We start from the raw sequence: 24950 nt of genomic DNA on the forward strand, positions 1-24950 counted from the left end.
TCTCATTATGTTACCAGACAGAGAGAAATCTCTTAGCAGCAGGGATGATTTCTTTTTTACTATTTTGTTTTATTCATTTTGTTTTTCTAAGAGGGAGAAATTGAATTTACATTGAAATTTTTGGTAAGGGAAAATCCTGAATAAGATTCGAAGTTGATGGGTTTTAAGAGGTGGAAACCCATCTCAGCCTAAGTGGATCATAAGGTGTGGAGCAAGCCTAGATAGTCAACAAAAAGCAGCTTCCTACAATTGCTAGCTGATTGTTAATGTTCCCTGTAAAAAGAACAGGTTCACCTGCTCTAAAGGCTCTCTGGGAGGTAAGAGCCAACGAAACAGCCTGTCTGGTCCCCCACAGGGAGCTGTTCTGACTTAGTAAATGTTCCTTAGACCTGTCGAACCTTAACGGCATTCTCTTCGCCTCCTCTCCATCTTTCCAGGTCATCCTGAGGTATGTCTTTCTTTCTTTCCAGTGTATCAAATTCTGGGCCCAGACCAACACAAATGACACTTGTCCCTTTTGTCCAACTCTTAAATGACGGACCTGACTGGGGAGGAAGAAGAGGAGAAACTGATGTGAACAGGAAGCACGGGTTCAAGATTTCTAAACCTCTATATTTATACAGTGACATATACTCATGCCATGTACATTTTTATTATATAGGTGATGTGTGTATAGAAAGTCTGTATTCAAATGTTCGTAAATGAAAGTATGTATATTATGCAGAAATGGTCTGTCCCCCTCACCTTGCAGTTCCTTCAGGGGAAGCAGATTGTAGGTAAGATGATGTTTAGTTTGGCCTTGAAATTATGATATTCCTGCCTAGGGCTGTTTTCAAACACAATATAAAAACCATCTAGGAAACTGCTGTTGCTTTAAGGCCATCCTGCTTTGATTTGGCTCAGCCTCTAGTCCATTTTCTTAAGGCTCATGTACGCAGATTTGAACCCTGGTGCTCACCTGCTGTCCAACCAGATGCCTTGCTTACTGAAGCCTCCGGAAGCCTCAGTGTGTTGTTCTAGCCCCTCTACTCTGAATGGATAAAATGAGATTGATGGAGGAAAAAAAATGTAACCCTAATAGTTTGACTTTTCATTGAATATTTTACTGTGTTAACACTCATTATCTGTACATAGACAGTAAGTTTACAGAATATTCTGTTTGACGTCAGCAAAATTCACAGTCCAAGAGTAACAACATAACCAGGTCCCATTTCCCCCATGCTTCCCACAAACTTCTGTGCACCCTACTTCCTGGATAGTCATCTCTTTAGAAACTAGCACAGCTCACAGGTCTTTCCTGGGCCAAGCCATCCTTTCCACCAGTGACTTGGCTTCTGATCAAGCTCGGACAGACCAACATCGTGAAGTCCCCACCTCTTCCCCTTCACTTCCGGTCTCTGAGTCTAGCTATCCCCCCTCCCCCCTGAAGGTTAAGGCAGTTGGTTCACGACCAAGCGGTTTGGTGACCTTGGGTGAGCTCCAGGCAGGCACTGGGGTGAGGAGATGTCTGTGCAAAATTACTTTCAGAATGATCTTGAGATACGAGTTTGAATTTTTGAAGCAAGAACGCTATGGAGACATCTTTCCTGTCCTGGGAAAAATGGAGACCAAAATGACATGAAGAGGGAAGGCTGGATTTCCAATTCATAAGCCATTTGTTCAATGGATAGCTATCTGGAACCGGATCATTTTTCCACCTCTGCTTATTGAGCACTTCCAGTTTCTAGGCTGATACCTGGGAAAACTGTGTTTCTATTAGAACTTTGAATCTTTTCCTATCCTCTTATCTTTATTCCTAAAGGAAATGGCTTCAGCTCTCTTCTCTTTTGGAATTAAACAAGTACAAATTAAGCATTAACTTTTAAAAACTAGCTCCAGGGGAAAGATATTATTATATTACCAACAGCTGAGTTTTTCCCATTCTGGGACCTGGGAAATAGCAGTACATGTCAGTGTAACAGAGACTTTTCCTTTCAGATCCAAATGATTCTCTCCTCTCTGCTTTTGTTACCCTTTTTCTTTGTCTTTCATCCTTGCCTATCAGCTCATGAACATACTCTCTCTTCTCTTGTCTTACTTGCTCAGGTTTATTGACTGGTACCAGTATGAGGAGCTGGACTTCCTGGGGTCCCCTTGGCATCTTGTAGGGTGATTAAAATGGCCTGAGTACTCCCCACTGTAGAGGTCAGACAACCCACTTTCTTTGGTTAATGAAATATTAATGTCTCCAGTTTGGTAGTTGTCATGAACAGGGAATGTGGCAAAATGGAAGACCACTTCTTTTGTTCTTTTCATCTGAGGTGGGGGGATTCATTTTTTATCTTGTACTCTTCAGATTTTACCTCCCCTCAACTTTGTAGCAGCCTTTGGGCCACCTATAGTATTTTTCAGTATCCCTTGAAAATTTAGAAATTAGAAATGGGTGTAAAGAATATTCTGTTTCTTTTTCCACAAATCTTTGACACCAAAGGAGTAAAGAGAAAAAAACAGGGAATAGGGGGGCCTTAACTGCTTCCTAGTGAGAGGCCCTGGAAAGCCAGCAGCCGCAGGACCGTGTGGTGGAGGGTGTGCACGGGAGCCGGGCCTTGTCAGCACTCTTCTCTTTCTTGTTCAGGGTCAGTCCGAGAGCAACACTTAAGTTTTGGCCGCCCTGGTCCTCCCTTCTCCCTCTGTCCACTGCTTGCACTGGTAAAAGCCGTGCAGACCCATGGGAATGGCCCCTGATGCAGAGTGGAGATTGGACTGTCATTTTTCTGGAGTAGAATTTAAAAATAGAAATATATAATACATATTTTTACAAGCAAGAAACTGTGGTCAAGATTCTATTTATGCTTAAGAGTTCATGATTTCAGGGTAGAAGGGAAGAAAAACTGTAAAAAGAAAAGTAAGTAAAAGTTTTCTCTTTTAAAGAAAAAAAGTTGGACGATGAGACTTACTAATGAAGGGGTTGAGTTTTATGCCCTGGAAAGAGCTGGGGAAAAGCCAGTTTTCCCCAACATAGGTCGAAATTCTAAAGCAGAATATGGCATCTTCATTTCACGGTAGCAATTCTGGAAGTTTATTTACACAGTAAGTTCCGAGCTGGAAGTGGATGGCCCCCAGTCTTCCGGTCAGTCTTTGTGGTTATGGGGTGTTCCCAGTCAGCCGAAGCAGCACCAAGTGCAGTGGGAATGAAGACTCAGATTTGAAAAAAGGAGAACTGTGACTCAGTATTCTTGTTTTATTGGTTTATGGCTTGTGGGCAGCTGGCTGAGGCCAGGGTCTCCAGAGGCCCTCCTTGTAGTTCCCTCTCCCTCATCAGGTAGCTCCACACTCTGCAGGTCCCATACCTGGAAGTGGTGTGTTGAGCAGCTAGGAATGGGATCCAGTGGTACAGTAAGAAAATTCAGCTCTTCCCACTAACACTGGTTTATCATAGGCGGCTGGGTTAGAATCGATAGGGAGGAAATGAACTTGGTCCTCACTGTCTAGCCCAAGAACCAGCCTGGGTACCCGAGTACTATTAGAAGCAGGGAGTAGAGAGCAGGATAGGGGCAAAGGATAACCTCCCTCAAGGGGTTCTTGGGGTGAAGGAAATAATCCCTGAAGCTGCCATCCTTGCTCCACGCAGCCTTGATACTGAAGGTGATGATGCTAGAGCCAAAAGGCCCTGTGTTCCTGACACTCCTGGTATAATACTAGTGCCACTGTGGGATGCCTTAGCCAAGTAAATGCGGGGGACCTTAGGGTGAGAAGGCAGTGAAACTGCTCTGTATCATGTCAAGATCTTACTATTACAGCTGAACAGGAAGAAATCCAGGCAGGGTATAGGGCACCTGTTGAATGAATCTTCGGGATTCTGATTCCAAGGATTAGATAGGAGAGGTCTCCTGTCTATTCTTCTTAGCACCTCAGCTGCAAAGCTCCAGAGGAGTAGGGACTTGGGGGAGGGGTGAACATGTAGCCAGGAAGACAGAGCGCAGCCCGGCTGTATGTGCTCTATTCCAGGTGCTTTCCCATAGGGCACCTGGGGCTTCTGGGGTCGGGGGTGTTTCAGTGCTGCCTGTCACGTGTAGAGCAGAGGGTTCAGATGGAGACCAGGAATTAATAAGGTAGAAATTTGTTAGATGGAAACTTTTGGGCCTTTTGGGGGGCGCTTTTCACTTAAGAGAGCTAAAAAGAGCTTTTTGGCTGGAGAAGCCCTTCTTCCCATCGCGCTTTTGGTCCGGCTGCAACCACAGAAAAGAGACAGTGGGAAGCAACACCCCTCTTAGAAGATGGGATTCTATCTTGGAGATGCAGTCTAAAACGGGGACTGGTGAGCGGTCATGCTGCTGCCTTTCCTAGCTCTGATCCCAGCTGTTTCCTGTCTTTGCACTCCCTTTCTTCCTCCAACCACCTCCATTTGTACACATTTTGTAATTATTTTTTTAATTCAAGAGGCATCTCTGCACCAATGTCAGGCTTGTCTGTAGAGCCCCTATCTCTAAAGCAAATGGCAAACTGTGCACCCGTTCCTGCCGACTGGCCAGCAGGGGAACACAACTGGTTCTTTCTCTGCCAGGGCACTGCAGAGACACACACTGGGGTCACCTGGGTGCGATGCCACTATTCCTGGAACTAAGAAAAGAATACGTTGGATTGGAGACTCTAGAGGGATGGTGGGCAAAGGTTTAGGATTGAAGTTTCAAGCAGCAGAATTTCCCAGGTTTGAGGTGACCAAGTGTATTCCTGCCACCAGAACGCTTCTTTCTCCCCTCTCCTGTTTCCTGCAGGGGCAACCCCTGTAACCCACCTTGCCAGCTCTTCCTTCTTTCCTGTCAAGGCAGAGGCATTTGGTGGGTGGGTGAGGGTCTTGAGGTGCTCTGGCCACAGGTGCCATCTGTGTCTCCTCCTTGTGACCAAAGGGAACCACCAGATGTGGTCCAGGGGAATCTCTCTCTTCTGCCCATGGGCCACCTCACTTCAGCAGGGAGATGTCGTCAGCAAAGTCATCGTGCTGATGGCGCAGGCAGCGGAGGCAGCGCCACTGACACACCATGAGGCAGAGCGGCAGCATGAAGAGGGCGCAGATGGCAGCCATGACATAGGCTATGGTCATGAGGGTCGACTCGTCTGTCTGTGGGATGTTGTAGCCACAGTCTTCCATGTCCGGGGTGACAAAAGGGCCTTCCACCGCTGCTGTCCTGAACTCATCGTGCACTGGAGAAAGGGCAAATGTGAATGGGCAGCTCTCAGTGTCACAGAGCAGTTTGGATCATACACCGAAAAGGACTTCTCATAGGCCTTGCAACCAGCCCTTGAGGTGGCTGTAGAATCTCCCTCCTTGGAGACATTTGGGAGCAGGACAGGAAGCCATTGCTAGGTGGAAGCTCTCCTCCCAGGCCACTGGGGCAACAACCCTTTCTGGTATACCCATGCAGTAGGAATAATACCTAAAAGTCAGTCGTTCTGAGGTGACCAAAAAGCCAGCCCCACGTAAACCTAGTAAACTCATCTGCTGCCGCTGAAACTCAGCGGCCAGACCCTGCAGCAGCGTTCAGGCCCAGCGTGCAGCAGCTGGCAGGGTCCATTAGGCTCAGCCTGCTGCCCTTGGGTCCAGAGCTTCCCAAAGTGCCGCGGCAGCTCTTGCTGCTCTGGATCTCCCACAGAGGTTGCCAGTCCAGGCGGGGCTCCCCACGCCAGGTGAGACCAGGAAAGCACACGCACGGACACTAGCTTTTACACGACATGTGGACTCCGGCTTGAGGCAACTGTTACTGTCTCCAAGACTGACATGGGCCCGGATACCCTAACTGCTGGCCGGGGCCAACGTGGACAGACAGACCCCACCCCCTCATCCCCGGTGCTCTCACCGTGGCAAGCACTGACGGCAAAGCCGATTCGTTTCCGGGCCCGATCAAAGACAACGTAGAAGCCCTCCATGATGACAGCTCCCATGACAGTGCCTGTGGATGACTGGGAGATGGCGAACTTGTAACAGTCGTCTTGGGACGTGGCCACGTCTTCCACTGGCCGCAGGTATTGCTAAGGATAAGCAGTCAAAGGGTAAGAAAGTATGTCTTCATCCTTCACCCCATCTCTGCCTTCTAGGTATTGATGCCCTTAGGCTGCACTTCTCTTCGTCGTCCCTGAGCTCTGGGGGGTTGACTTTTTTCCAAGAGCCCTTTACCACTGGACCCTCATCTATTTTGTCTTCCGAGTCCTGGGAAGCATGCCTGTTCACTATATCCCAATATATACTTTGTTCTCTTCCTGGGATCCCATTGATTAAGGCCGGGGACATACCTGTGGAAGGATGGTGATGCGGAAGGACTGATTGGTGACCTCCCCCATGAGGTAGAGGGAGATGACTGGGAAAATGTTCCAAGGGGTGGTGCCTGCTTGCCAGCACACCAGCTGTTCCCCTAGCCAGAAACCGTCTGGGAACTTCTCCGTCTGTGTTGGCAAGAAAGGGATAACAATGAAGAAACAGCCTCTTTCACCATCTCGCCGCTCCCATTTTGAAATAACTTACTGGGCCCTTTACTTGCTTTTCCGTGAAATATCCAAACTGGGGAGAAGTAAACCAAAACCCAAGGATTAGAGGAAGAGAGTGGGAGCATAAGGCCGGAACTTTGGACCAGGAGGATTGTGTGCTAAGCAAACTGAGGTCCAGAGCAGAGAACCATTTTTTAGAGATCTAAGTAGGAGGATCTAAGTGTAGGCATCTTGGCTCTTATTGAGGAATGTGACTCTCATGGACTTCCTGTGACACTGTGTCATCTGTACCCTTGTTCTTAGTCCCACTGACCGAGGAGGCAGCCTTGATGGACTTGACAGCAGCTTCAAACACTTTCTTGGGCAGACGAAGGTTGGTGGTACCACTGTCAACGATGCTCTTGTCGTAGTTGTACTGAGGGCGAAGACAGGGTCAGAGGATCGAAAACCTTTTAGAAGCCAGGCTCTGGCCAGAATTGGAGGGGTGCGTCTGACTGCTTAGGGTCCTTCCTGGGTAGGCATCCTGGCTTAGCCACTTCTTAGGTGGATATCCTTGGGCGAGTTACTTAACATCTGTGCCTCAGTTTCCTCATCTTTAAAGTGAGGATAATAGTACCTACCTCAAAGAGTTATTATAAAGTATTAAATAAATTAATATATTTGAAGTGCTTAGAACTGTGCCCCGCGCATAGGAAGCATTCAGTAAACGTTAACTCTTTATATCTTAGGTGGGAAGACGTGCTCCAAATCTTGAAAGTAAACATATCTTGTATAATGCTTTCAGCTTTTCATAGTACATTTATATCTGTTCTAATTTAACATACGTTAAGAATCTAGGTAAGGAAGACCCAGATGGTTTAGCTGCTGTGTACTGGGTATTGCTGTGTTTCAGGCACCTGGATACCCGCTGTATTCATTTTCTTGGAAAAAGCTGTTTTTACTTCTGTTTTGCAAATGAGGAAACTGAAACACAAGATAGTAACTTGCCTGAGGGCACAGGGCTAGTAAATGGCAGAGCTGGAAACCCAGGTCTTTCTGACTCCAAAGCCAGACTCTTCTCATGTCACACTGCCTCGAGGATGACTTGCCTAACGTCATCAAGCAAGGCGGTGACTGGCGTCCTGGGGTGCTTTTCTCCTTACCAGACCGCAAGCCATGCAGCCCCAGACAAAGTGCCCCCCAGTTCCTAGCCCCAGACCTCAGGTCCCGCTGTGTGACTGTTAAGCTCCTGACTGTTCCAGGCTCAGCCCCCAGCCCTTCTGCAGGTCCTGCACCCCTGCTTCATTCTCCCAGCCTCAAAACTCAGGGTCTGGCCTTGTGCTGTGTGGCCTCCCCCTTACCTCTCCCTGCTTCCCTCTTGGTTTGATTACCTCCTTGCAGTCCATTTTCAGATCCTGTCCATTGATCTCCACCCGCACAATGATCACCTCGTAGTACCACTCCCGCCGGATGGGTGTGTACCAGAGGCTGCCTGTGTACAGCGAGTGGTCGATACCCCCGATGATCTAGGGAGACAAGGCGGCAGTACCCGTGACCCGACACAGAAGGACAGCAAGTCACCCAGAGGGCAAGCAAGAGGACCAGTCATTTCTGGGGTAGCAAGGCCCTCTGCAGGTCACTTTTCTCGAATCCCTGCCTCTAATCAAATCATAGTCTGAAGCGATTTATACTTTCTTAAATATGTTAAGGATGTGTTCAGGGAAGGAGGCTTTCCAGGATTTTTAATTACTTGTTTCAGAATCCCACAGCCCTTGATGTAAAGTTATTTAAACCTAAACTGGCACAATAAATGTTGAGTGAATGATAATTGCTTCTATTATAAGTTTTATTTCCTCTGCTTGTTGGAGATAGAGAACCATTCACCAGTTGTCCTAATTAATTAATAAATAGGCTTTTAAACTCCTTCCATCTCTGCCTGCTGATCATCAGACTGAATAATCTTGATTTGAGAGGCCTTCTTTTCACTTCTTTTGAAGTTTTCCTAATCATCTCTCACGCTTTCCAAGTTTACCATAGGTGCCTCAAAGCCTTTCTGGACTCATGCAAGGGAGAAAAGGACAGAAAATGAAGAGGGGAGGTGGGGAGTATAAAGAGGTTTCTCTCAATTCTCGCGAGTGGCGCCCACGGCTGTGGGGTAGCCTTAGAGGGTGGGGACGCAGAAGGTACTCCTCTGTGCAGTGCCGGGACCTCCCCTCTCCTGGGACCTACTCACCATGCTCCCTCCAACCGAGGCCAGCACTTCTGACTGGTTGAGGGGGAAGCCAGCGCCACAGAGCTGCAGGGAGAAGAGGTTGGGCACGTGGGTCTGCTTTACCAGGGAGTCGAAGAATGGCTCCAGGGAGTCATCAGGCTGTGACAGGAAGAGAGAAGGAGTGAATCTTCGCATGGAAGGCCCTAATGGAAAGGGCTTCCTGCCTGAACTGGAGGGCAAGAGCAAAACTTGGGGGATGTTCCTTGGGCAAGACCATCTTGATGTACTGAGACCTGGTGGAGACTGGGAGAGCAGGACACACGGGCAACACAGACAGGAAAGATCTGTAAGATCGCTGCGCCCCGTCTGCTTAACCTGTTTCAGATTTATGGGGCTGCTTTTATTATTATTATTTTTTGTCTTTTTATTTTAAAGTCGTAGAGTCAATAGAAAAAACAGCCTATTCCTCTGCCTATCACAGTGTCTCTCACCACAATTCTGCCCTCTATAGGGACGAAAGTCACATTTTATCACATACTTTATTTTTTCACTTTTCTTTCTTTGTTTTTTTGGTGGGGGAGACAATTACATTTATTTATTAATTTTTTTTATGGAGGTACTCGGTATCGAACCCAGGACCTCGTGAGTCCTTAGCATGCGCTCTACCACTGAGCTATACCCTCCCTTCTATAGGGATGAAATTACGACTGCCACCCAATGCCCCTGTAAAGTAACTCTTTAAACTGATTTGTTTCCCTCCTTTATTCAGGTCCCTCCCCTTGTCTCTCCCGGCTCCATTCCTGTATAGCATGCAGTGTGCAATGTGCAGACAGAGCACAGGGCTAGGCCTTGTTCCTCTCACCCTGGCAATCTCAGCATAGGCCAGCCCCAGGATGCCCTCCCAGTTGGAGCCATTGATGAAGAACTTGTCTGATTCAGTGATGGCAGCGATGTTGGCACGCACAGTGATGTTGGGGCCATGAGGGATGCTCACCAGGTCAGTGCCCAGCTCCCCCTCCCACTTGCCCTGGGTGTAGGGCACGTACACGCCCTTCCGGAGGTCCCGGTATGTGCTGGACCTGTGGAAAGGAGGCAGAGAGCTGTGGGTGCATAACCACAACTGGCACAGGGATCTGTCATCTAACATACTCCCAGAGGCCTAATCTCATTTCAGGGGCGTCTGCGTAAGATAAGATGCTGTCAGGCTGCTCAACAGAACACCCTTAGGATCCTTTACCCAGAACAGAATGTCAGGTGACCTTGCAGACAGGGTCTCGCTCTCCTGTGCCCGCAGCTTGTATTCCTAGGTCTGGAGCTCAGGCCCTACGAAGAACAAGCCTAGGCTTTGTGTGTTGTGCCTGCTATGCTGAAGGGACAGCTAGCGGGCACCTCTTCCTCCCCCTTCTCCCCTCCGCCCCCCAGCCTTATGCTCCCAAAGAAAAGGAGCCATTGACTCTTTTGCTGTCTTGGGACCCAGTGGTACCATCTGAGTGGTAGAGAAAGTACCAGGCGGGGCAACTTCAGCAAATTCTTCCAAAGAGAGGGTTTGCACAAGCATCTCGGCAGGGCAAGCAGGCATTCATTACACACCACCTGGATGGAACATCCTCATCAACATGTGTCATCCCCACCTGTGTGGAGTCATGGACCAGGGCTCATGTGTATGTGACGGGGCGGTGATGGGACAGGGACAGGGCGCTGGAACGCATTCCCTTTCATTGACCCTGACCGTGCCCCACACCCTGACTGCTTTCTTTAGATAGGGAAGTTAAAGGGGAAGGAGCAAGAAGGTGGCCTTGGCATCTGCCTAGAAGTCCAAGAATGGGATGTCAGCCTCTATGCACATGTTTTCACACACAGATATGCTTCAGATGTTAGATGGCTTCTCGCCACTTCCTGTTTTTCTGTTAAAAGGGCTCCCAGGTCATCCCTCACTGCCCCTCTTACCTTAAAAACCCACTTCCACCCTCTCTCCCACCCATTGGGTAAGTCCAGCTGCTAGAACTCTGGGAGGGGCAAGGAGGCATTTAGCTTTCAGTCCCTGATACCACACCAGGCAGTGGGGCTTTGGACGACTCTTCCTTCTTTTCCTTGAACTGTGCAGTGTCACTGAGAGTAGCCCCTGGGCGTGAACACAGCGAAGGGGCTGTCGCTGCAGCCTGCTCAGCCTACACTTAGGTGGTCATGTCAGAAAATGGAGCACCACGGAGCGGGTGGGATGAAGTCCCCAGGCCTCCCAACTCAGACAGAGGGAAGGAGCCCCTAGGTTGCCCTAGGAGCTTTGGGGCTGCTCTCCTTCCTCCTTTCCCTCCCCCAGGAAGCTGCCCTGTCTGGGTCCTAAGCACTTCCTGGCTGCCCTTCAACCTACCCTTTGCATAGTTTACCTCCTTGACCCCCAGCCCCCTTCTCTCCTGGCCACTGTTGGCTTCTTTTCCCTTCCTCTTCCCCAGCAGAAAGGAAGGATGTGAGGAGCTGGTCCTCCTCCCTGAAGCCCTCCCCAACCCTCCTTGGCCCTGGATCCTTGGCAAGGGCCCCCCCTCCCTCTCCCCAGCACTCACAGCTGCCTCTGGTAGTAGCGATGCAGGAAAGGGTGGGGGGCAGCCCCCACGGCAAAGTTACTGCTGCCTGTGTCCACCAGGATATTGAGCTGTCAGAGAAAGGGGAGAGAAGGACATTAGGACAGGAGGCCTGGACTCACCCCCATCATCGTCCTGCAACCCTCACTCCCCAACCCCTTTGGAGTGTCCAGGGTGAAGCTTTCATGACGCAGGACTAGACAGGCTGGCACCTGCTAGTACCACGACCACAGACAGAACACAGGGTCCTGTGACATCGTCATCATGGCCTCAGAAAACTTGTGTTTGCTTCTGTCTTCTCTGCAGAATAGAAACATTTTCTGTGTATCAGAGAAATGTAACTGGTGTGTGTGTGTGTGTGTGTGTGTGTGTGTGTGTGTGTGTATGCGTGTGTGTTTGTGTGTGTGTGTGTGTGGTTTCTATTCCTATTTCTCCCCACCGTCAGCTGCCCTTACTCACTCTGTGTGCTAGCCCAGTCTGTCTGCAGAGCTCGCCCCTTCCCCTCCTCTCTGGTCCTCCTAGGAAGCACGTCACCAGCAGGCTGCCTAGCTCATCCCCCTCCAGCTCAGAGATGAGCTATTCTAGGAGCTGGCACTGGCGAGGGGAGCTGTGGGGACCAGGATGGCATGTTGGGGCCCACATGTTTCTGACCCTGCCTGCCAGAATGTGGCTCCCCATGAAGGCCTCCCCTTCTGTCTCAGAGGTGACACAGACCTGCGCGTCCCACTGTCAGAACGAGTGGGAAGCCAGGAGCCCCGTATGAGGTCCTGGTGAAAAGCCATCCTGCCAGGGCCCTGGTTTTGGCTAAATGAATCCGGACAGGTGTCATCTTGCTGTTCCTTGCTGTGCAGCTCCTTCTACACCTCTTCTACCCCGGCCCTCCTTCACCCTGAGATGGCCTGACCCTCTTTAGTCAGCCCAGAGCTGTTTTTTGATGCTACCTACATCCTTACGGGTAAAAAGATGCCCATCTTCAGAAACACAGTTATTTGTAAAGTGAACCCTCTCTCGTGGACTTGCCGTCTCAACACCTCTGCTTCTCCCCTGACCTCGAGGCCTTCCGTTTCTGCATCACCTCCCCTCAGTGCAGTTAAGTCAGCTGACCGGCTTTGGTGCAGGCTCTGACCTTGTCACCTGGGCAGGTCACTGTGCTGCTCTGGGCTTCACTTTCCTCCTCCCGGATGCTCAGTGGTCCTCTGCAGCTCTGCTGACTGCACCTCCCCCAGCGCCCGCTCCGGCTTCCCGGCCTCCCCAGGGCCCCAGAGACTCCTCTCCACTGTCGCCCAGCCCTCTGACCCTCCCTCCTCCCTCCTTCCCAGCCCCCGCTCCTGGCCTGGTTCCCACTTCCCTCCCAGCCCCTCTGCCCCGGTCCCACTCCCTGGTCTCTAAGCAGCCACCAGCCCCAGATGCTGTGCTTTCAGAGAGAATCAATAGAGCTGGAGGCGAGCAGTTCAGATTTCAATCAACCAGGTTAATGATTAAAAAGGCGCCTTCACCCACCCGCTCCCCAGAGCCCCCTCCCCCACCTGCCAGGACTCTGGTCCCAGCGCAGGGGCTGGCCTCCTGTTTCCAGGGGACCTTGCGCTCACTGGACCCCAAAGAAAGAGTGTCTGCCCACAACACTGGTGCCCGTGGCTGTGCAAAGGGGGACTACCTGGAGTGTGCACCTGGCCGGCTCCAGGAAGATCAGACCATCCTTCACACTGGAATGAGGGTTCCAATGGGGGTTCCGAGTCCCAGCTGTTCCAGGACCCCTCCTCCCAACTCCTCTCTGCAGGCTGCTCCCTCCTCAGCCCCGAGGCCCTGGCACTCATGTTGCCTTCCCCACCCTAGCCTTTCTCCTCACCTAAGGAATGTCTCCCCCTTCTGCCCCCAAGGGGTCAAGCCCAGAGAGGAACGACCCCCTCCACCCCTCCCACGCCCCCATACCAGGAATTCAGGCCACCACTGCTCTCTTGGCCTCCCCACTCCACCCTCCACACACAGAAAGGGAAACCAAAGTACACAGTTGCCATTTCCTCCTGAGCAAATGTCCTTCTGTCTCTGCCCTTTGCACTGTGATCCTGCTTCTGAGAGAAGTGACTTTGGTCCTGTCCTTCCAACGTTACTACCCCTGGGCAGCCTCTCTCTCCTTCCTGTTCCCAGAGGCCTTTTGCAGGGCAGAGGCCTTGGCAACTAGCACCATGCTCCTTATCAAGACAGGGCAGTTAAGATCAGCCTGGACGAGGAGGGTCTGTGTGCAGCCAAACCTCCGTCGATGCCCTCCCCTCTTATTCCACCGAATGGGGCCATCAGATGGACCTCCCCCATCTCCCACAACCGTCACCCCACCTGCCTATGCCTGGGCCCCGGCCTTCCTCTCAGCGGTCCCTCCTTCTGGCGCAGGAGAACTTCCACCTGGAGCCAACTCCCTCCTTCTCAGGCCCCCTGCCCTAGTCATTAGCCCTTTCCCTCAGGTGGACTCAACCATCATGCCTGCTCCCCCCAAAACTGGATTCGTCCTATTGGCATTTACAAATGCTGTCTCTTCATTAAAAAAAAATTCTTTAATCTCACATCCGCCTCCAGCTAACCCTCTCTCTCCTCTCCTTTCACAACCAAAGTTCTCGGCCAAGCTGTCTTCCTTTCTTCACCTCCTACTCACTCTCCAATCCATCCTGTAACTGAGTCTCGCCTCTGTCCCTCCCTCCACTATAAAACAGCCCTTACTACAAAGGATTTCATGTCATCAAATACAAAAGACAGTTTTCAAATCAATCCTCATCTTACTTGGCTTCTCCGGAGCATTCAACGCTGCTGACCCCTCCCTCTTTGAAACACTCTTCCCGGCCACCCTATCCCAGGCTTTCCTCCCCACTCTATGATGGTATCTTTTCTGTCTACTTTGCAGGCTCACTTCTCAAGGCTCAGGCTTTGGCCCTCTTCCTCTCCCGCTCTACTCTTTCCTTAAGCCATCTCATCCATGGCAGCGGCTGCAATTACCCACTATGTCCCCTTCCTCCCCTTTGAACTGCCTCAAAGATACCTCAAATTCAGGATGTCCACGGCTGACCTTACATGGTCCTGCCCATCTGTTTTTCCCCAATGTTCCCCGTGTTAGTCACCATCCATCTGTTCCCCACATCAGCAACTTCGGAGGCATTCTAATACCTTCCTCTTCTTCACGTCTCTGTACGAAGCATCAACAAGCCCTGTCCAGTTAACCTGCTAAAAAGTCTCTGAATGTATTTGTTTCTTGCCACCACCTTTGCCACCCCTGGCCAACCTATCATCTCATTCTGGAATATCGCAACAGCTTCTCAAATGGTCTTGGCACATCCACCCTTGACCTCTCCGATCTGTTTCTGCATGATGGCTGGGATGACCTTTTCAGAGTACAAATGTGACCATGTTACCCTCCCACATCAATGGTTTCCCTTTGCTATTATAATAAAAACTTAAAGCTTTAACGTTTCCTCCACGGCCTGTCATGGTCCATAGCCAGCCTAGCTGGTCCCATGCTCCCCCAAGCCCTCTGCCCACCAGCCACACAGGCCTCATTTCTGGTCCTCCAATCAGCCCTGGCCCCTCCCCCAAAGGCTGTTGCATGGACCATTCACTCCGGCTGCACCAGCCTCCTTTCCACTTGCAGTTCTGTGTTCTCATCTCATCCTTCAGTCTGAGCTCAAAGGGAACTTCCTGAGGGAGAAAGACTGGGTCAATAAGTGGTTAAAGGAAGGAAAAGGGGAAAGAGCAAATTTACCCTATTTTGGGGGTGAGGGAGGAATCTCTCAGCGGCCCCTGAACTGTGGGTGTTTTTAGGCTATAGGTGTGGCTTGAGCTCCGACCTGTCTTCCACTCACCAGACTCCCTGGTTTGACACCAGCAGCCCAAGGGCCTGGAGCCATCTTACTTCTTCCCCATCCCTTGGGGCCAGGCCAACTCAGGAGTCTCTGTAGCCCTTGCCTTTGGATGCCCAGAGGGCCACGGTGTGGGGTCAGGGCTAGGTCAGTGCCAATCACTTAACAAACAAACGTGCCCCTGAGGACCTCAGAGGGACAGGCAGCTTCACGGGAAGTGCTAACAAGCCCCACAGGGAAAGGCACACCTGCCCATTTCACTCTGTGGGCAGGACTCCCCTGGAGTTTTCAGCAATAGATGTTGGGTGATGGGTTGGTGAGTTCAGGATGAGCTCTTTGTTCCCCATATGCTACCTGTCTTGGCCCCAGCTCTCACTAGCACATGGGGATTGCTCAGATTCTTCTAGATGCAAAGAGCCTTCAGGAGTCATCTGTCCATCAGCCTGGAGAGATGGGGACTCTTTCCGGTCCTGAAAGATCTCTAGTTATTAAGATCCACAGCCTTTCTTGGCAGCCTATGCCAGGGTCTTACTACTTTTATATACCTCTGGGAGGGGGCTTTAAACTCTAATTCTTCCTACCAAGGGAAGTCTGTTTCCTTCTGTGTGGGCCTCAGTTTAGAGGGGAGAGCCCTTATAGTCTCTTATCACAAGCCTTTTAGCTGAAGCTGAGATGTCTTTCTTCCATTTTACAGAGGAGAAAACTGAAACTGAGGGTGAGTAAGAACTTGGTCCCTCTTGCACATAAGCCACAAAGCTAGGACAAGGGTCCCTTGGTTCTGACTAACCCCCCAAGTCTGTTATTTCATCTCTTTAACTTTCCTTTCCCATTTGGAAAGGAAATACATGGTAGATCGCCACACGCACGAATCACACTCCCCTGCATCCATGCCCTTGTGTGATCCCCTCTGACTTTGACTATGCGCTTGGCCATGTGACTTGCATGGCCCAATGGGACATCAGTAAAGGAGGAAAGCAGAGGCTTGTTAAGTGTTTGTGCAGTGGGGGCACTGAGCTCTTGGAGTGTGGCCCTGAGATGGTATATGAGGAAGCTCAGTCTTGCCTCCACTTAGTCTGGCTCCCAGCTGACCCACCCGCTGAATGCAGCCACATGAGAAGCCCAGGGAAGACCTGTAGAAGAACCACAGCCAACCCACAGAATCCTGAAAAACAACGGTTGTTGTTTTCAGCCACCAATTTTGGTGGTAGTTTGATATCCTGCATCAGATAATTGATCCAAAACTACCTGGATTAAATCTTGAGATCCTTGACTTTGGGGGCACCTAACCACCCGTATGTCAACTCCAAATACCATCTCTTGTCACTTTCCCCCCCTCTCCCCAAGTTTCTCAGCACAATGATCTCTCACCTCTGCACATGCTGTTTCCTTTGCCTGAAACATTCTCTCCCTGTTTTGTCTGACTTCCATTCAACTTTCAAGTCATAGTTTAAACATCCTTTCTCCTAAAGGTCTTGCCCTGATGACCCAGCCAAGATTAGGTGCCTCCTCTTGCAGGTCCTCAGTAACACCTGTGGTTCTTTGCCTATCACTCATTAAACTTGAAATCATTAATCCAGCATCTGTCTGTCCCACCCACTAGAAGCTCCAAAAGTGTAGGAAGTAGGTTTCTGTGTTTATTATCCAATTCTTCTCTAGCCGTCAGTAGCTGCTCCTTAATAATTTTTTTTTAAGCTGACAGTAATTGCTTCATTTCCTGCAGGTCTCTGTGACTCCACAGACTCTTGCTGTTAATTCTCAGCCGAGGGTCCTTGCAGGGGTGGTTTTCAGTGAGGATAGGGTAGTGTGTGTGGTGATGATGACAATGGATGCCCACCGTACCCATGAAATTGAATGAGTAGCCGCCCAGGTTCTTAGAAGCGGTTGGAGTGACTTCAGGACTTGCTAGTCCTGGAGCCTTCTGAGTCATCTGCTTCCCAAAGTGGACATTCCCAAACCTGAGCTTACCCAAGGCTGGGACAAGGGGGCAAGGAAGGACCCCAGGAGCCTCAAGTTAGCAGCTGGGCATGGCTGAGGGCCAGCTGAGCACACAGCTCCTGCCTCAAACTGAGTCCAGTGATTGGGTCCTGTCCTGGTTCCTCCCACCTTGACCAAATCAGCTGACCCGATGGAAATGGACTCCTTTCCCAGACGTATCCTTTGTTTCCACTTCTCTCTCCAGGTTGAGGCTGGCAATCAATACTTGGGAGCAAGCAGGCTCCCTGGTGCCACTTACCCCTTCTTGGGCTGTTTTTCAAAAAACGAATCCCAGGGTGGCCAGGTCACCCCAAACTTTATCAAGGGCACCTTTCCCCCTTTAGACAGGATGCTTCATTTCCCCCACACTCAAACTACACACAACTAATATTTATCAGTGTGTTCTAGTCAAATGAGTTGATGAATATGAATGGTCAAAAAACTTAAATGTTCTTTAAAAGCAGATTAAAAAAAATTTTTTTAAGCAGCAGAACCCTTTTCCAATCTTATGCAGGATTCTAACGTACCAAAGAGAAAAAAGCAGAGATGTTCTGCTTGAGGGAGAGGTTTTGCCTCCTCTGTCTCCATCTCCTCCCAGTGGTGGCTCTCAAGGTGTCTCTTTAGCACCTTCAGTCTCCATGGAACCTACCTGCAAAAACCCGCCCTGAGGGTATCAGAGCCACTGCTACCTGCTTTTCATTGTCAGACAGTAAATCCTTCCTGTTGTTTAATCGGGTCCCATCCACAGGTGACAGGACTGTAATCGTCTGTGAGTCTGTCCTCAGGTGAGAATCAAGCTGATCTCTGGCATAAGCCCATGTTTCCCACCCACCCTCCCTTCCCCCCTGCAACCACCCGAGTGCCTGTTCTTGCTCAGCATATATGTCTCATCGCTGGAGCCATGGAGGGATGCCAGGGTTCACTCCTTGTGCTATGTGGTAAAGACTCCACAGGTGCTGGAGTCGGATAATTGGTGGGATTCACCAACCCGAGAGGCCAATCTTGGAGCCATCCAGCCTGGGCATGGTGGGGTCACAATGGCCAGCAGACAGGGTAGCCACAGAGATCCTGCCCGGAGAAGCTCAGAGCAGCTCTAGGACCAGGGGAATGGTGTTTCCTTTCCAGAATTCCCCACTGCCCAGGCCCCTAGGAGAGATGGCTCCCAGCAGACAGAGAAGTTACTTGTCAGGTAGGAGGGCTTTCCCTGAAAGATGTTTATCTTCCAGGACTTTCAACCAAAGTTTTCAGCTTAGCTGTTTACCGGAGCTACCCAAGAAGGGTTTCTGATCATCTACCTGAGTGAGATGGCAGTCTTCCTCAATGCCTCCCACTCCCAGCTGAATTCTTTCCTTCCTGACTTGGGGAGGCAGAGGAAAAAGGAGTGAAAAGGCAGCCTGAGAGACCTAGAAAATGCCTATGTGCCACCAACCCCAGCAAGACAGTTGTGCTCTCAGGGACTGGAGGACAACTAAAAAACTGGGATCTCTCCTATTTTGTCTGATTTGGAGGGTGGCTCTTTGAGTTCAAGGAGTTTTGACCTTTTAAGTACCAGAATTCAATCAACCAGTCAATCAACAAACCAACCAACCTGGAATTTCTCTGTATAAAAACAACAAAAGCTGACCTATTTTGAGAGGGCCAGGAGATTTGGGGGCAGGTAGGACAGTGGAGGGCGTGGTGATGGGAAAAGTGGAAGGTATAGTCTTGCCTGCTTACCTTTCTCCTAAGCTTCTCTCTCACCCTTTACAGAGGTGAGGACTCTATATAGACCCCACAAATCGCAATTTGAAAACCATTCTCAGGGGAGGGTCAGGAAAACCATTTGGCATCTTCCCGGGTTTGGAGACCCCGGATCCTCGTAGCTTTCTACTTCTCTGATCATTTTCTTTTGCTGCCTTGACCCCTAATCTACACCTGATCATTTTCCTCTTCTCTTTCCGTTCTCTCAAAGAACAAGCCCGTTTGCTAACTTGGCTTCCATAGTCACCTCTCTGCAGGTGACTCGCGAGTCTTCCTGTCCAATCCCAGCTTCTCTCCTGGTTTCCAGATCCCCATTCCCATCTGGTTGCTGACACATCCACAGGAATTGTCCACTGTCATCTCAAAGTCAACCAACACATCCCAGGCTATAGATCGTTGGAAAGAACCAAGTGTTTGGACTTGGAATCCAAAGACCTGGCTTTGAACCCCAGCTCTGTTCTCTCCTAGCTTAGTAAATTTGGGCAAACCACTTAATCTCTCTGAGCCTCAGTTTCCTCCTCCCCAAAATGGACATGCAAATACCTTGTCCTTATGATTAAAGCAGAAAAATAAACATGGAATTTTGGTCAACTCTACTGAGCTTTAAAACCTTGCTCCTTCTGCTGTGTACCCTGATACAAACAGAGTCAGAAAGCTTAAAAGAAGGGGGCCTTCTTCTCTTCCCTCTCCGCCACCAGGGGCAGAGGACATCCAGTTGAGCTGACAGGTGAATACTGGCTCTCTGAGGACCTCTCCTTTGTATCTTCTTTCAGGCCCTTGTCCTAATTGAGATCCTTGGCTCAGACTGTAGACCATCCAAATTATCCTCCACCCTGGAGCTGTTTTCCTAGAACCACAATTACACTAAACCATTTCCATGCAGCCTTCAGAATGAAACCCAACCTCCACTCACGGCAGCCCTACCACAACTTCCAGCTCCTTAGCATAGCTCATGCCTCTTTCTGAAGTTTTTCTCCCCAAATAGCAAAGCTTTCTTATCTTTCTAGGCCATATTCAAATGCCACCCTTTTCCAGCAAGCCTTTTCTAACACTCTGTCCGAAGCAGCTGCTTCTTTCTTTAGACTGCTGAGACTCACTCTTCTATGTGTACCAAATGCACTTGGTCCTGTATGATATTTGGGTGTTCACGTGTCTGTGTCTCACTCCAAATCGTGAATGGTCCAAGAGCTAAGACCATGACATAGTCTTCTATTCAGCACACAGAAGGTGGTCAAGAAATATTTGTTAAACTGAAAGTTGACCATCACCAGATTTCAATCCTAACAATTAAATGATTGTCTTGTGTTTGAGTAGTGCTGCTCATACTGTTACAATGAGATGACATCTTTTCATTTCAGTGAAGAGAGTGAAAATGCTTTCTCCAGGAGCTCCAGCTCTGCAATTACAATAGCCCATCCACAGTTCTATTTATTTTTAAAAAAATATTTATTTTTAATGGAGGCACTGGGGACCAAACCCAGGACCTCATGCGTGCTAAGCATGCACTCTACCTCTGAGCTTACCCTCCCCCAACAGTTCTATTTAGATGTCTTACACTTTATTGATTCACTCACTCAACACTTTTTAGGTGCGTGTTCTGAGCCTGGCACTGTCATAGATATGAGATAAAGAGAGAGAAGACCCTGCAAAAATTAATTAATTAAAAAAGACACTGTCCTCAAGAGCTTGATGTTTTATGAGGGAAACAAACACAAAAACAGTGACATGTTCTGATAAGTGTAGTAAGGGAGACATGAGTAGATGTCAGGAGAATGGAAGCAGGATCTCTGAAAAACTCTTCTTCTCCCCCAAGACACACAATAGGTGATATGGCAGAGGAGGAAGGTCAAGGGTGAGACAGGGTCTCAGCCCACTGACCTGCCACCTGGCCAACTGGCCAATTATTTCACCTTTCAGACCCCATTTCTTCTGCTAGAAGCTATGAATAAGACTGCTTTATACACTGCAGGAATTACTGTAAAGAACAAAATAATCTCTGGAGAATATATTTTAAAACTTGTATAAACTGTAACCATACATACAAGTATATATCTGTATACCTGTACTCCTGAACCATCCCCCCCTGCCAACTAACAAGTGGTCTTGTTATCCTAATTCATCCCAGATCAGAATCTTGAAATTATCCTTGACATCTTCCTCCTCACCCTTCACGTCAATGTCAGCATGATCGGTCCATCTGCTTTGTACCCTTCCTTGCATTCTGTTCCCCCTCCCTTTTCCATTTTATCACAGCCTCACGCCATCCTTGTCACAGCTTCACACATAGACCTTTTTGACAGAGCCTCCTTCTGACTGCATTTCTCAGTACCATTTTTTCTAAAATTCAGACATCTCTTCCTAAAAGATGGCTTTCTTGGTGTCATTCCCCTGTACACATAAATTCAATTTTCTCCTTATTTCTGCAGACCAAAGTCTAAACCTTATAGCTTGACATTTAAGGCTTTGGCCATTTGGCTCTATCTTATTTACCCAAACCTGTAACATTAACTGAACTGGGTTTCTCACTGACTCCTGAACAAACATGCATAAGCCCAAACACACATAACTCATCCTCTCATTCATGGTGTCCTCGCTTGGTCTTAGGGGATAGGGCAGGAAGGGGTGGACATATAAGTAAAGTGCAACCACAGTTCAGGGGAACCTTTCTCCACTGGGAATGGCCTCGCCCCTCCTCTCCATCCTTTAAGACCACACTCACAGCACATCTCCTTGAGGCCTCCCCTATTTTACTTCCTCCAGAACACCTGTGGCACTCACTCTCTGTACCACTATACTACTATAGATCAGTGCTTCTCAAACTTGAGACACTGCCCTGAGATTCTTTTTTCTTTTTTCTTTTTGTTAGTAGAGGTACTGGGGATTGTACCCAGAACCTTGTGCATGTGAAGCACTCACTCTACCACTGAGCTCTACCTCACCGTCCAGCTCCTGAGATTCTGATTCTGCTCTGGGGTGGGGCCAGAGAATTTACATTTCTAAGTGGCTCTGATGACAAGGGTCTGGGGCCCTCACTTTGAGTACCACTGCTACAGATGACCTTGTACAAGTATTTAGAATTTCACTTCCATGCTAAGCTCTTTGGAGCAGAAAATGTATTTTCTGTCTCTTTGTGGATCAGTCTCCCAACCCAATTGCCTGGTACATAGAAAGTGCTCCACAACTTTCACTGTTACTCGTTCAGGATACTGTGCCCTGCATGTTCTCATTTGGTGCCTACAACAGCCCTGCTGGGTCGGGAGAAAGGACATCCTTCTTATAGACTGCTGCGGGGAGAATCAAAGTCACCAAAGAGCGCAGACTGGCTGGTGTTGGCTTGGGTTTGGAGCTATAAGCCAATCCACAGAGCTGCTCTAACCGTGCTCTCCCTGACACTGGCTCCTTGGGCTAGTGCGGAACTTTAAGCCCGCTTTCCCCTTCTCCCAGGAAGAAACTGACATTCTGGGGGCAACTGCTCTCTGCCAATTTCTGGGCTGGGGGGTGTCCATGGTATTTCAGGGGTCCAGGGAAGTACAGTGGTGGGTCCCCGGCTTTTACGTGTTTTATGCGTAAAACATGGGGGCTCAGAACACCCCAGTTTTTTTGCTTCCTTGCAGAGTGCAGAAGAGACCAAAGTGGCCAGAGAAGTTAGGAGAAAGTGACTTCATATCTACTGGAGGTCAAGTCTCTGTCCAGGTGCATTGTTCTAGGTGCTTTCGCCTACATAGCCTCTGTTAATCCTCACCATAACCTGGCAAAGGAGATCTCACTTCACCCATTTTAAAGACATAGCAATAGCCTCAGAGAGGTTATATAATTTCCTCAAGGCCACGCAGCTGGGAAAAGGAAAAGCTGTGGGTTGTGGATCTGGAATTCCGGGTCAATCTTACCCCAGAGCCCTTGTTGGTCCCACTGCCCCGTCCTGTGTCCATGTCCCAGGGTCATGCACAATTCACACAGCACATCAGTAGCAGAAAAGAGAGCAGGTCCCAGGTTCCTATATTCTCCTGCTCCCTGACAGCACCTGGCTCCTGTTGGCTCAGGCTGCTAGAGGCCTGGATTCAGGCTCTGTCCTCACACTGATTCAGGACTATTTCTGGGGAAGTTACAGGCACAGGCAAGAGGAGAGATAAATTGGGGAGACCAGAATCTTGGATCAGTGGGAGGTAGACCTGGGTGGCCTGGACCTAGGAAGTCTTGCTTCTGTCAGGCGGTTGGGAAGTGGAGGTTAGTGTTAGATCTCATGTAAGAGCTGTCTGAGCATTCCAGGGAAGTGTGGTGGTTCCCCCTACACAGAAACACCCTCCCACCTTCACAGACCCTCCCAAGGACAAGCCTCCCAGATGCAGATCCGGGGGAGGGGGTGGCTTAGATGTGCAGGCCCAGATTCAAGGTGACACCAGCACACCCAGAGCCATCCTGCCAGTGGTGCCCAGGCTCACCCACAGAGGAGGCATATGCTCACAGAGGTCAGCCACAGACAGCAATGAGCGGAGGGCTGCTCAGGGCCACAATCCTACCTGGCCAGAGGTGCAGAGGGTGTGACCTCCACCAGCCACCTTGGAGGTACCTTGGAGAATTATCAGAAGGGATAGGAAAAGCGGGCAGCAGGGACTTCTCCACTACCATCCCCCACCCCAGCACCTAGCAGCTCATGGAAGGAATCTCATGCATAGAAGGGGGCTCTGACTCCTTTGCTTTGTGCCATCTATGATCTGTCCTTTCCCAAGGCTCTGTTCAGTCCCCTCTGGCCAATGCCTGGGCAGGCATCATGTGGGGGAGGGGCTGGAGTGCCAAATGCAAAGGCGGGAGGGGGAGCTAGGGGCGAGGGCTGGAGAGGGCAAGAGTTTGTCAGAGCTTCTGGGCTACAGTGGCAGTCACAAGGAACTCGGAAACCTCACTTCGCTGTCTCGTGGCAGCCCAGATGGGAGAAAAGGGCTGAGCCAACTTGTACCGGGAGTCCCTGCTCCTCTAGATGCTGGGAACCATGGGCAGAACCTCAGATGCCAACGACTGGGTGACTGAGGTCCAGAGCAGTGGGGTTGGGAGACTCAGGCTTGGTTTGGGCTGACACCTGTTCACAGTGCCTCTAGGGTTTGGACTCTTCCCCAGGTCAGGCTCCCCCTACTGATGTGTTTCTCTTGCCCCAGATCCTTACAGAGGGGGGTGTGCGTAAGACTGGGAGTGAGGGGAGGGCAGTCAGACCAGCGGGGCTGGGAAGCCTGTGTGGGGAAAGGAAGCGGGAAAGGGGAGCTTTGGGGCCAGCTGCTGCCAATATGATCCCAGAGATCAGGTTTGGGGGTGGGTCCCCCCAGCCCGCACCATTCAGCCCCTTTTAGCAGGTGCCAGCATGCTGCATCCCCAGCCTGTCTCCTCATGCAGGAGGGAGGGGAAAGCTGGCCCGGTGACCTTACCGTCTGTGGGGGGCTGCCCACGGTCATCTCCACGTAGTAGCCTTGACCGGACTTGCCCCTCAGGTTGTCCACCATCTCTACAAAGCTGCCCCTCCGGCCGGGCTCCTCTGGCTCCTCGTCGGTCTCCCGGGGCAGCCGCAGCCCCAGGGGGGCCCCCCCAAGCCCGCTTCGCAGGGGCAGCCGGATGCCGGGCTGGGAACCGTGGGCAGGCAGCACTCCGGAGCCCATCCACAGCAGGAGCCAGGGCAGCGCTTGGGCCATGGTGGGTCCTGGCCTTGGGGTGCCCTGGGCTCACTCCGGCCCACGTCCGTCCCTGTGGCCTGCCCCCAACTCCGGGTGCTGGAGGTGGTTCTCAGGAGAGTGAGCTTTGATGCATCGGGGCTCCAGAGCCTGCAGGCCCCTCCGCCAGCCCTCAGTCCAGGCTGTGGGTAGCGGGCAGGAGAGATCCGCAGAGAGAGAGAAGGGGAGGAGACAGATCCGGAGCCCGGCTACATCTGGCCAGTGGTCCAGCCTCAGCAGAGGTCCAGGAGAGGACGACTTGGGCCCCCTGGGGGGCTGGGAGGGGCAGGCATGGCAGGTCGGAGGCTGCTTTCCTGGTCCTCCCGGCGGCGGGCAGCAGGGGAAGGGGTAGGGGTTCCGGGCTCCTGCGGCTGCGTTTGCTGGTCAGGCCACCATAATCCCGCTCCCAGCTCCCAGGCAGGCTGGGGAGGCGGAAAGACTTGTGGCGGCGGCTGTCAAAGCCAAAGGGTTTTCGCTTTTC

At 50.4% G+C, this 24950-nt stretch overlaps 2 protein-coding genes across 5 annotated transcripts in view; one reads left to right on the plus strand and one right to left on the minus strand.

The window, feature by feature from the left end:
- RNF214 (ring finger protein 214) overlaps window positions 1–8266 on the plus strand; it is a 31242-nt gene extending 22976 nt beyond the window's left edge. For all 3 annotated transcript variants that reach the window (XM_074357043.1, XM_074357045.1, XM_074357044.1), the window contains exon 15: window positions 471–8266. In XM_074357043.1, coding sequence (XP_074213144.1) covers window positions 471–536 — 66 coding nt within the window. In that variant the 3' untranslated portion in view covers window positions 537–8266. The remainder of the gene's footprint in view (window positions 1–470) is intronic.
- BACE1 (beta-secretase 1) lies at window positions 3198–24950 on the minus strand. Of its 2 annotated transcripts, none has more exons than XM_045515640.2 (9): window positions 24191–24950; window positions 11209–11297; window positions 9645–9729; window positions 8672–8809; window positions 7830–7964; window positions 6773–6874; window positions 6268–6417; window positions 5835–6006; window positions 3198–5181 (listed from the first exon to the last, which is right to left on the minus strand). In XM_045515640.2, the coding sequence occupies exons 1-9, from the start codon at window positions 24449–24451 to the stop codon at window positions 4940–4942; spliced, it is 1374 nt and encodes a 457-aa protein (XP_045371596.1). In that variant the 5' UTR covers window positions 24452–24950; the 3' UTR covers window positions 3198–4939. The 2 variants fall into 2 exon arrangements, with proteins under 2 accessions (XP_045371596.1, XP_010951793.2); XM_010953491.3 differs by having other exon boundaries at window positions 9513–9729; window positions 24191–24948.

This window comes from Camelus bactrianus, chromosome 33 (genome assembly GCF_048773025.1).
Source record: "Camelus bactrianus isolate YW-2024 breed Bactrian camel chromosome 33, ASM4877302v1, whole genome shotgun sequence".
Taxonomy (NCBI): Eukaryota; Metazoa; Chordata; class Mammalia; order Artiodactyla; family Camelidae; genus Camelus; species Camelus bactrianus.